Source organism: Pollachius pollachius (assembly GCF_949987615.1).
Source record: "Pollachius pollachius genome assembly, chromosome: 1".
Lineage (NCBI taxonomy): Eukaryota > Metazoa > Chordata > Actinopteri > Gadiformes > Gadidae > Pollachius > Pollachius pollachius.
The window spans coordinates 4,620,023-4,632,549 of NC_136934.1; the positions used below are offsets into that span (position 1 = coordinate 4,620,023).

General features: G+C 47.0%; 2 protein-coding genes across 3 annotated transcripts in view; both read right to left on the minus strand.

Annotated features, from left to right (window-relative positions):
- elmod3 (ELMO/CED-12 domain containing 3) overlaps positions 1-6,448 on the minus strand; it is a 12,460-nt gene extending 6,012 nt beyond the window's left edge. For both annotated transcript variants that reach the window (XM_079738508.1, XM_079738507.1), the window contains exons 1-9: positions 6,316-6,448; positions 4,362-5,194; positions 3,562-3,633; positions 3,123-3,197; positions 2,867-2,933; positions 1,452-1,514; positions 1,183-1,271; positions 733-856; positions 512-634 (exon numbers count right to left, since the gene is read on the minus strand). In XM_079738508.1, coding sequence (XP_079594634.1) covers positions 512-634; positions 733-856; positions 1,183-1,271; positions 1,452-1,514; positions 2,867-2,933; positions 3,123-3,197; positions 3,562-3,633; positions 4,362-4,397 — 649 coding nt within the window. In that variant the 5' untranslated portion in view covers positions 4,398-5,194; positions 6,316-6,448. The remainder of the gene's footprint in view (positions 1-511; positions 635-732; positions 857-1,182; positions 1,272-1,451; positions 1,515-2,866; positions 2,934-3,122; positions 3,198-3,561; positions 3,634-4,361; positions 5,195-6,315) is intronic.
- A 2,879-nt stretch (positions 6,449-9,327) lies between these two features.
- Positions 9,328-11,388, minus strand: star (steroidogenic acute regulatory protein; the record flags this gene model as incomplete). The annotated part of the gene is made up of 7 exons (XM_079738543.1): positions 9,328-9,447; positions 9,606-9,699; positions 9,878-10,062; positions 10,194-10,352; positions 10,514-10,644; positions 10,952-11,059; positions 11,325-11,388. The coding sequence occupies 7 exons, from the start codon at positions 11,386-11,388 to the stop codon at positions 9,328-9,330; spliced, it is 861 nt and encodes a 286-aa protein (XP_079594669.1).
- Between the last annotated feature and the right edge of the window lie 1,139 nt (positions 11,389-12,527).

Sequence of the window (12,527 nt, forward strand, 5' to 3'; positions counted from 1 at the left end):
CTAGGAGGTGCATGCCTTCAGGTAGAACGTGGACATTGAGGATTTAACCCAGAACCATTTAGCTTGGAATCAAACAACCTGACCTCTATACCCTACACCCTCCCTCCTGATTTAATTATGGAGTAATTGATGGTTTTATGAAATGTGTGATTAAATATAAATCGTTTTTTTATTTTTTTTAATAACAGATGAGAATGAGGAGGTCGTTGGTTCAAATTTGGTCAGTTAAAGAACGCAAGATTGACTGAAATAATCATTGTTAATAATGTTGTTGTTTCGATTGTCATGCTTTCTCAAAAACATACAAATTATCTTTAAAACCGCAGAACCCTTCAGCTGTTAACATCCTTTTTACCTGGCTGGCTACTGAAAGCATTGGGGAACACACTGCCTCATCTGGTGTGTGTGCGTGTGTGTGTGTGTGTGACTGTGTGTGAGTGCGCGTGTGTGTCTGTGTGTCTGTGTGAGTGCGCGCGTGTGTGTCAGTAAAATAAGAAAAAGCGTCTGGTACCCTGGAAGCCGATGTTCTCCCAGTGGTCTCCGTAGCGAGCGCAGTCCAGCCGCCCGCCCACCAGCCTCTTATAGATGGTCTGGAGGACACGCATGTGCACCACCTGGCTGTTGTCTAGAGAACCTGAGGACCACACACACACACACACACACAGTGAGGTGGTCTGTTCCCTTGGGAGGACCAAACGTACGATAACACCCAGAAACGGAGTGGGGGCTCACATTGTGCAATGGCAAACACAAGGTCCCTCTCCTCCAGCAGCTCTCGGTGCAGCCGCGGGGGTCCGAAGAAGAAGTGTGTGATGGCGGCCAGGCCGGTCCTACGAACGGTGGGCTGTATGTTCCTCTGCAAGACAGCGGTACAGGAATGAGTCCCTCAAAGAACGAGTGTGTGTGTGAGTGTGTGTGTGAGTGAGTGTGAGGGTGAGTGAGTAAGTGAGTGAGTGAGTGAGTGAGAGTGAGTGAGCGAGAGTGAGAGAGAGAGAGTGTGAGCGAGTGAGAGAGAGAGAGAGAGAGTGTGAGCGAGTGAGTGAGTCTGAGTGTGAGTGAGTGAGTGAGTGAGTGAGTGAGTGAGTGTGTGGCTGTGTGAGTGAGTGTGAGTGAGTGAGTGAGTGAGTGAGTGAGTGAGTGAGTGAGTGAGTGAGTGAGTGAGTGAGTGAGTGAGTGAGTTACCAGGTGCTCCCCGAGGTCGGTTGTCTGAAAGTACTGCAGGGCCTCGTTGAAGGATATGAGAGGCGTCGGCACCGACTCTTCACTGGCCGCTAAAGGATACAAAACCGCGATCAATACAAGCCAGACAGGGGGCAGGGACGGGTGGTCCAGTGGAAGCCATTTCCAGCTACACCCCATCGCTAATAATACACATACCAGACAACCTCATGAAGAAACGGAAGCAAAAGACCCCTGAGATCCGACAGACCTGCGGCCTGGTCTTGTCTTACCTGGCTGGACGCTCTCCACAGCCTCCCACTCCTCTCTGGCCTTCTCCAGCTCAGAGCTCTCCTCTGTGGGAAGAGCATAGTACATGTTAGGGTGGTCTCCCAGCCCGGCATTGGGGTCTCAGACGAGCCCGTGCCAGGGACACCGGGCGCCACTCGGAGGCTGAGGGGGTGTTGCTGGTTCAACACTCGGCTCCATCTGGCCGAGTGTGGCCGTGTCCCTGAGCAGGACCACCCTAACGAGCTGTCGGGTGACGCGCCGCCGACAGGGAATAGAGGCGTGTGTACGACGGCGAACGAGTCTCTGTGAGGGAATTGACAGCAGTGTTGGAAAAGCACTGCCTTAAATGTCCTTTGATCAGAAGGTATCACACACATAGGGGGGCACACAGAGGCGCGTCGCTAGGGACGTAAGACCCCTTTGCGAAGCGCGTCAGGCGGAACAGTGTGGGGCGCCTGTGGAGCGAGGCTGCGTGTGAAACCGGGGGATCAGATGTGGGGGGAAAAAATTGTATTCAAGGCAGACGTCAAGCTCTTGGCTTTGCAGTGCTACCGGGAGGATGGGGGATAAGCTCATTAACATTTATAGTACTTAGTTGTGTAGCCTCTTATCCTAGCTATCTTTGTTGCATACGGGGAATGGGTTAACCTAGCGATAGTCAGTGCTTGGCACTTGTTTCTACGAACATCCTTACTGTACCGACAGCGATATATTGTTGTTTCTCTTTCTTCTGACAAATGTACTTTGCTTTAGAACGAAAGCATCTGCTTAACGTGATGAATGTTAATGTAAAAGTTGAGGTTTTGGGTTCACGACATACACACAAAAAAAAAAGGAAACAGTATGGTTTCAAAACCGGAAGGACGTGATGGAGTACTAAAGCCCGCCTCTTGCTTGATTTGATTGGCTGCCTGGGCCAAGCATGACATTGACGAGCCATGAGGCTCCACGCCTTGCACTGAATAGATTATCATATTTTTACTTTTATGCACATCGAAAAACGGAAAAAGAAAATGGTCACACGCGGCGCCAAAGAGGAAAACAATGTTTTTAGGGCGCCTCTGTGATCGCCCCCCATAGGAGGTAATCATCTGTATATCAAGCATGGGGATTACGATGCCCCAGGGGCCTTGTGTGCCCCACAGCCTCGTCTATCCGGGTAAAAACAGACCCACACTGTACATTAGCAGGACCGCAAGCAGGCAGCTCCGTCTCCAGGGAAGCATTTGTTTTTACCGGCTAGTGCTACCTAGCATAGGAATACTCATAATTATTCCTCTGGGTCGGAGAAGAGAAAAAAAGGGGGAGGGTTGCGCGTGTGTGCGTGTGCGTGTGCGTGTGTGTGTGTGTGTGTGTGTGTGTGTGTGTGTGTGTGTGTGTGTGTGTGTGTGTGTGTGTGTGTGTGTGTGTGCTTTACCTGCCACTATAGGCGCCCCTCCTGCAGCCAAGGTCTGCAGAAGGCCATTCTGCTTCAGTGCTGAGATCTAAAGGATTGACCACACACACACACACACACACACACACACACACACACACACACACACACACACAGACACACAATACAGAGGTCATCATGAAAACGTTGAGAAGAACAATGTAAGGTAAAGCTAAAATAGAATCCCCCCTCCCCCCCCCCCCACCACCACAAAGAAAACTAAAAACCGTTGACGCACCGGCAGCGAACGCAGCGAAGCGTTTCCATTGGTCTGCTCTTTAACACGATGGCCGACGGGGAGTCCATTCGTCGCCTGGGTAGAACACAGGATACATTCAACCAGTGCATGCGGCTCAGGAGGTAGAGTGGGTAGACTGGTAACCGGAAGGTTAGTAGTTTGATCACCAGGTCCCTCCCCTGAGCAAGACCCCTGACCCTAACTGTTCTCCGATGTGCTGGCTGACGGCGGTTGACACCGCCGTCGGTGTGTGAATGTGTGCATGAATGGGTGAATGTTAGGCAATATTGTACAGCGCTTTGAGTGGCCACTGGTTAGAAAGGCGCTGCGGTGTAGTCCATTTCCAATTAAACCCAAACGAGGAATGACGTGGAATGCAGGTCTACATGGATGCAGGTGCTCATTTATTAGTCAGTAAGAGGGAGGACGGTTTACTCACCGGCTTGTGGATGGAGTGGCCGTTTGTGACCTCCTCAAATGGTTTACATTCATGGGACAAACATGTCAGACCCTGGGAAGAGTATCGACAACGCGGAACAAATGCGTCAGACGTGGGCAACACAAGAGATTTTGCAGCGCTCGTTATCCAAACAGGCCGCGGCCCGCGCGTTTACACGCACCGTTAAGAGATTGTGATTTCACATCATCTGATAGCAGACTGCGCATATTAAACCAAATGTTTAACAACACTGAAAATGCATTTCTCATCACTGACCCAATGCATACCAAATGACGTCAAGGGTGGAATTCGGATCATCGAACAATCTTACTCAAAACACTGTTATGTTTAAAGTTACACTCTGTGAAGCACACGATAATTAAACAGTCCTGACAATGGCTCTGACAACGCATAAGGCCACTGGAGCATGGAGCCAATGCCCATTTGGAATAGAGGGGATAAACTGGTCAAATGGCACTGCAGCATCAAGTGCAGGCTGGAGCCAGACAGCAGCTTACTCCTGAATGAACTGACCCTAAGCCGTCAGTCAGAGGAACAACATTACAGTCTAAAGCCCAGCACCTTTAATTGTCTTACATGAAACTTTAGCACACGAGGGGCCAGGTACTAAGTGCGTGGTAATCGATACATCAACAGTCCACTGTACTTTTTTTTTTTTCTTTGGTGCGGGGTGAAACAAAAGAGGTGTCAGCTACTTTACTGCTGCGGATCCGAAACGCCCCGACCCGAGCACTCAATCACAGATCACAGAACATCCGTCGAGTCTTAAATGGAATTACCTCAGTGTGTGATTCAACACTAATGTCTCCTTCCATTGCATATGTGGGAGTTTGTCAGAGAACGTTCTTCCGGATCGTTCTCCCTATAGGCCACTGAGGTCATGGACTTGACAAGGAGCTGACGTGAAGTCCACCATGGTTTATGTTCAAGAGCCGTTCAGAGTGTCACTCTTCTCTCCTTGTATGCATGTAAAGCTAAATGTCCAAGGTCAAATGTATTTCCAACGCTTAGTTACTGTTACTGTCCATGGATGACGTTAGTCCCATTCATCTTCTTTGTGTGCAGTCTGTAAACGGTGATAGCGACCCGGCTGTGAATGTTTCAAGCAGCGAACCGGCGATTCTTTAAGCCGCTGCGTTACAACAATGCGTCTGTGTTGTGTGTGCCGAGTGAGCTTCACATGGGGGTCTTCCCTCAGGAGTTGACTGGGACAGACAGCCGTCTAGCGGTAGGCAGGTGTGCTGAAAGACTCCCTCCCTCCACCTTCCACAGAGAAGCCTGGGCGCTGTGTTGTCTCATCTGACCCAGTAGACGAATGTGGAGGCTTGATAATGACATCGGTTGGTAAGGCTGGGCCCTTCCTGTCCAAGACGCTTCATTACTTTGGCACTTAGGAGGAATCTCAGGGGCATTGGGGTAACAGCGTGGTGCTTCTGTTCACGTTACTTGCATCAGTGCTGCTGTGCGCAGGTCTTCAGTCTTACATGAAAGGGCATACAGTTGAATGTTACAATGGTCCGGTAATTGTGAGCGGTAAGACGTGTGGCATAGAAGGGATCACTTTGTGTCCATGGCCCTTGGAAGGTTGTGTCATGCTTCCATATTAGGACATCTGAAAATGAAGATAAGGGGAAAAGAGTGGGCAAAAAGGAAGAACAAACAGAAAGAGATAACAACAACACTGAATATTTCTTGCAGCATAGCCATGGCCACAGTCATGCGTACATTTGACGGAATCGAACTGGCCTAAACCCTCGACGTCATCCTTTTGTAAGACGTAGGCCAGTACAAACAGGAACACCGAATCCATAACCAAGAACGCCTACATGAAAACATTTAATCGAATTTGTCATTTCCAAGTGTTTCAACTGAAACAGCTAGGCTGCAGTTTAACTCATAAGGCGCCGACGCACCTCGTTGTCCACCGTTAAGACACACATCTTATCTTTAGAAACACTTTATCCAGACGACCCTGCAGAACGACGCTGTTAACTAGTGACCGCGGGGGGGACGGGGCCGCTGTCAGTCAGCTGTCAACTTCAGCCGCTCTGACAGCGCGCTATCTGGCGTTAGCCACTATCAGGCTGGTTAACAACCACTGACGACTGGTTAGTAGTTCCATCGTCAGCCACTAGCAGGCTGGTTACCAACCACTGACGCCTGGTCACTAGTCCCAACGTTAGCCACTAGCAGGCTGGTGAGCAGGCTGGTTAACAGGCTGGGTAACAACTACTGACGCCTGGTCACTAGCCCCACTAGCAGGCTGGATAACAACCACTAAAGCCTGATCACTAGCCCCACTTGCAGGCTGGTTACAAACCACCGACGATTGGTCACTAGCCCCACTAGCAGGCTGGGTAACAACCACTAACGCCTGGTCACTAGCCCCACTAGCAGGCTGGTTAACAACCACTGACGCCTGGTCACCAGTCCCAACGTTAGCAATCCGCCGAGCACAAAGACTTGACAGCCTGCTTCTAAACCAACTGCAATGGCAAACATGGAGTATGTGCACGTCTTCAAAGCCCAGCACCGGTTCTATACGGAGGTGTCGTGGAAGGACGTGCGGTCAGACAGCGACATATGAAGGGTAACTAACGGGTAACTAACGGGTAACTAGCGGGTAACTAGCGGTAGCTCCATGTATCTGGACGACATCTCTCAACAAAACCCCCCCAGCAGTACAATCAAAGACATGAGCTCACGGCGCGTTATTTTGTTGTTGTCACATACCTGAATTTGAAAGCGTTGCGTTCGATGTCTTATTTCGCAAATTGGCATGTGAACGTATGTTTATGAAACAACCTCAGTTTGTGATTCTTTTCTCCCTCCAATCTCAGTTTTCCCTTCCCCCGTCCAGTGCCACAGTAAATCCGAGTGCATCCTGGGAGTTGTGGTTTCCTGCCTGGCTGCCTGTGTTCATTACGTCATTGCTCTTGCTCGCTCTCTCTGCACGCCTCTCTCCCCTTTTCCCTTCTCTGCTCACTTTAGAGATAAATCGTGCTCCCAGGCTACTGCTCACTAGTGGGCTATCTGAGATCTTCCTTAACGGGAAATAAGAGGAAGACGTTCCCAGCTATTAAGACTGAGATTCACATATTTCATGGGAAAGATAACAATATGTTGTTCTGTAAATGTGTTTTTTGTTTATCAGCTCAAATTCTTCTCACAGCACTTTGACTCAGAGAAAATAGCAGAGATCTTTACGACAGAGATACTTAAATCGTTGTGATTTGAAGGATTAACTGTTACAACAAGTTACATGGGTGGTACGTTTGTATATGGTATGAGGAAGTATACAGAATATATATAGAAAGACAGGCAGGCAGAGAGCATGGTAGACAGAATGCAGACGCACAGATATACACTACCCTTCAGGGTCCTTACAAATGTCCTTGTTTTTTTTAAGAAAATCACTATTCTTTTCAATGAAGATAACATTAAATTAATCAGAAATACAGTCTAAACATTGTTCATGTGGTTATTCTAGCTGGAATGGGTGATTTCTAATGGAATGTCTACATAGATGCACAGAGGCCCATCTCCAGCAACCATCACTCATGTGTTCTAATGGTACATTGTTTAGCTGATCGTGTTAAAAGGCTAATTGATGATTAGAAAACCCTCGTGCAATTATGTTAGCACAGTTGAAAACTGTTGAATAAAAGTGAGTTTTCTGGGAAAAAGTGAAATTGTCTGAGTGACCCCCAAACTGACCCCCAAAAAGCTGTTTCCTGTGTCGCTGTTAAAATAATAGAGAATAATCCAAATCTGACTCATGACGCTGTGCTAGAGGTTATGCGCCATTGACCATTATTTCATCATGTTCATTTGATTTAATTATAGGATTGCGAATTAAAAGTTCTTCTCTGTTCTTGTCAGTGAGTCTTTCCATGTAAAAAACAAATGACTTCCCAGAATTTGCCCAGATTCACATGCTACAGAGAATCACGACAGTGGACAGTGACACATGTCCGTTGTAAAATGTCCATTGTTGGTTCCGACATTGACTTCGGCCTGAGTTTGGGCCCTGCACATGAGTATCTGGGATTTGTAAAATGGAGGACAGACTGATTGAATCCTGCATAACATCCACACTGTTGTGAGGCAATCTTTTGTACCTCCAGATCCAGAACATTCCACTTTTCCTTGTAGAAGACTGATCGTTTGAGAACATAAAATGTGGCATTATGGGAAATGATTTGGCTTCACGCCTACATTGTTCTCTTACTTAACACTTTAAATAGTGACACTAATATATTCCTATTTCCTCTTTTCGAGGGCTCCAGAGATCCTGTTAGGTCTGGTTTTCACAGGGGGATTGGTGGCTGGGCTCTGGGATGGTCAGTCGCTGAGATATCGCTGGATAACTGCTGTATCCTGGAGGGTCTAATCACCAAATATTTAGGAGTCATATGTCATGGTCAAACTTCCATAATTTACATGTTTCATTTGGCCTATGACGTTTTGCTAGAAATGTAAAAATGAAGGTTATTTTCTGACTGCCTGTACCATAAGAAAAACAACACTTAAGATTTGAGTGTTGTATAGTGTTGTAGAGACCAAAATGCTTTAGGTAAACAACCAAAAAATGTCCCCTCTCTCTGCTCCAAAGGGAGTGTATTCAAAGCGAAGATGGTCACAGCTCATTTCACCCACTAATAGACAGATTTCTAAAACCGTACAATCAAACCACTCTTGAATCCTACCGAACGGCATCTTTATCTGAATTCACTATATCTCCCTTTAGATAAAAGCATCTTATAACTGACCAAATAGTAAATGAAAAAATAGGTTTGGTCCACTTGATGGATTGTGATTGGGCTAACCCTAACCCGAGTGAAACAGATAATATATTAAGTTAAGGCAGCATATAGTCCAAGTAAAAAACTGTTGCAAAACATTTTGGATCAATTTAAACTATCAAGACTAGGAAAATACTACGCAGCTGGCAGTAGTTAAACTATTAGTTCATCTTGGGAAAATGTGTTCCTGGCTGAAACCATGCGGATCACTGCTGTGCTACTGGGAACAGGAGAAACCGAAATATTTTTATTGTCAACACTTTTTTACGCATTTTCTGGTGGAAAATGTCATTGTGCAAGGTTCTCAATATGTTTGACGGATTATAATAAATGGGCCAATAAAAAAACAGAAATTCCAATGACAACTCTTTATTTGCTTGGCAGTCTACAAACGTTATGCAATACCATTACTGCAATAAATACAATATTCTAACAAAAGTGCTATTTTACAATGTAGGGGGAGACAATTCTTTCAGATGTTATCACATGAGAAAAGAGCAGAACATTTTCGATCAGCATAAAAACATTGGCAACAATAGAGGAAAGGATTACAGACAAGGCACATTTAGATAATATTGTTGATTCATGTGCCTTCCTCTTTTTATCTCCTTGTCTTCAGCAAGAGCTGTTTGATGCAATAAGTAAATTAATGATTCTCTTTTAAATTGAAGGTAACGTTACAATTTCCCTATTCAATTCAAATCTTTCTGGATATTATTGAAGAAGAAATCGTGAATAAATTACGTGTGCCTGTATGTGGGCAGTCGATCGTCAAAGGGTTAAGATTGTCCAAAGATCTTAAACAAGCGTGATTCATATGAAGTCTTGCCAGTCTTTGTGTGGATTCCTTCCAGAACAGTAATTGTGACAGGGTGATACAGTTTAGAATGATGTTCCCGACTTGTAGTCATGCAGCCGTTACTTAGGGTAAGCAGTTAAGTTAGCATGCGGGCGCCATCTCCAAAGACACATTAGTAGCCATCCTCTGTCTGAGGTGGTTGGCAAAGTCCACCTGCGTCTGAGAGAGCACTCTATTAATGATGGTCTTCGGGATCCAGCCCTATTAAGGAAAGAAGTTAACACAGTTATTTAATGATTAGTATGTTAAGATATGTTTGTTTTATAAGTTACTAACTGTCATTTCAAGTTGAACATTTTCCACTCTGTTAAAGCTAGCGATGCGGTTATTGTAAGAGTGCGGTGGGTTTGCTTGTGTACCTTGAGATCTATGCTTAATAACCAGGTGAACTTGGTCCGATTGGGGTCCACAGCATCGGGCTTCAACACTATACAGGTGGGGCCGTTCTCCGCTCTGCAAAATGGAAGCCAATCATCTTAGAACCTCATGACCACGTTAATGACCATGTATCCATCCAACCATCATCCGACCATTCATCCATCCATTATCAGTGTCATACCACCGGTAATCAAATGTCAACATGTGTTATAAAACATGTGTTATAACATGCGTTATAACATGTGTGACTCGCCTCACCACCCCTTTTTGCTCGGGCATCCCGGGGTGCTGGGTGGACTTCCCGGCGAGGAAGCAGGTGGAGCCGCGCCGCTTGGCACAGCGGACGCTGACGAAGTCCCGGGGCCCCACCACGTTCCCGGGCGTGTCTCCGGACACCTCGTGGGTGACCATGGTGTCGGCGCCGATCTTCTGCAGGATCTTGGGTCAGGAGGAGAAAACGGTCAGACGGCGGTAGATGCACGTCCTCGGACGTTATTTGTCCACTAAAGTCAATCTTTACTACTGAGTTGGCACGTGTGTCCATCCGTACAAACGTCGTCCCGTCTCACCTTGACCTGCTTGACGTTGGGGTTCCAGTCCCCCATCTGCTCCATGTTACCCACCAGCTCCCCGTAAAGGGTCTCCAGCGGCTGGTCCACCACCACCTCCAGCTTGAACACCTTCCCCACGCCCGCCACCACCTTGCTCAGAACTCTGTCCCCGTTCGACTAATTGGGGGTGAAGATGCAGAGAGTGATTATGTTGGTACAACTCTTATCCTTAAATACAAAGAAAAACCCACGGGTGATAAGAACTCATTTTGGTTTCGCCCGGTCGCTACTCATCCGTCTCAGAGTCATTCAGGACGGTGGAGCCTGCTGGTACTCACTGCGATGGTCTCCACGGTCCAGCCTTCCTGCTCCCCCAGGATGCTGATGGCTTCCTGCAGGGCGCCCTCCCCCTGCCTCACGTAGGTCTCCTCCTCCTGGCTGTACTCCTCCGCCTCCTCGATCCTGGAGCCTTTGAGGAGCGACAAAAGGTACGATGTAACTGTCGCCCCGCATTGATTCTGCTTTCTTAGTTTGTTTGCTCATGGAATACCAGTTTCCCTGTGGGGGGATTAAAAAGATAAAACCTTAAATCTTGTACTTATCTCAGCTTTTATCTCTTGTTTTGCGTTGTTACAAACGCACACGCTCCGTCGATTTGTAAAACACGGCATGTTTTGTGTTCAGCCCAGCAAAGGGTTGACCTAAGTGAAAAGCCTGTGTAACTCGGGCTATATCTACCCTGATTAAGAATGGGGGGGGGAATCACAGTGACTCACTGAGGAATGAGCTCCTCCGGCGGACCTGATTGATCCAGTTGCCAGAGCCGGGGCCAGCCCTTCTGTTGAGTTCATGGTGGATGGCAGCGAGAGCGTTCTTCCTCAGACCTAGCAGGTCAAACAGCACGGTTAAAACCACATGAAATAACACAAGCATCACAAATATAAGGCATATTGTACACATTCTGCATTGCATACTCTTCGTTGTAAAGATTGAGTTTAGAACGCTCATTAGTTAGGGAGAATGTACTTCCAATTACCCATAGTGAGTGAACGCATTTAATTGTAGTCATTATATTATATATATAGATACATATAGTATTTTAATATATTGTAATATATGAATGTCCATCTTCAGCTAAGGTAAACTCACCTGTCATGTTCCTTGTGTGGCGGTAAGAGATGCCAGCACACAGCTTGAAGGTTGCAGGCAACATCTTCTAACGTATGACTTTGTCTGGGACCGACCAAAATAAACCCGATAGCAGAATGGGACTCGATTCTTAAGTCCTTCTCAGCGGGCTGAAGAGTTGACGCAGGATGCGCTGTATGGATGCCGTAGCCCTCTGTCTTCAAAGGTCTGACCGTGTCCGTGTGGATATATAAGCACTCCCCTACAAGGCCGCAGTGCTATCATCACGTAGATAAACCCCCTTGCATACACACCCACACACACGTGCCCGCACACATGCAAGCGTTGAGCACACCAACTTGCATCACCTTGCCATTCCACGGCTATGTTGCCAAGGCTGCTGCCTCGAACACAGAGGGTTTGTATCAGACCTCGTAAACACAGTTTCTGATAACGACCAGTGCCCCTCAATGCACACACATACACACACACACATCCACACACACACGCACACACACGCGCACACACACACACACACACACACACACACACATACACATATGCATACATGTGAATGTACACACGCACACACACATCGACACACATACACACACACACACACACACACACGGACATCCACACTCACACACACACACACGCACAAGCACACGCATACATGCGCACCTACACACACACACACATCCACACACACGCACACACACACACGCACACACACACACACACACACGCACACACACACACACACACACACACACACAGAGTCCCATACAAGCATAGGGCTTTTCTTACAACAATGTGTGACATCTGGGAGCATTGGTCGTCTTAAGACCGAAGGAAGGAAGTAGGTCAGAATGAACAGTAAGAAGAGTGGAGGTCAGCATGACTCATCCGTGAACGTGTTACGACCAACAAACCCCAGGCTGGAGATCTGGCAAACCCTCTGACACACTGACACTCAAGGACAAAATATTCTGTTTGTCTCAGTGATTCGGCGTCGTCAAAATAAAACACCTGGAGATTTATCGCTAGTTGTTGACATAGGGTCCAGGACCCGTATAAATCTCCCCTAGTGTAAATGGACAACCATGAACTGTGAGGAGCAGATACAGGAATGATTACTATAATCATAGGAACACATACCTCCAGTGAACTGGAGTATTACAGTAACAAGCAGATAAGTGCCTTGCTCAGCAAGTAGGGAGA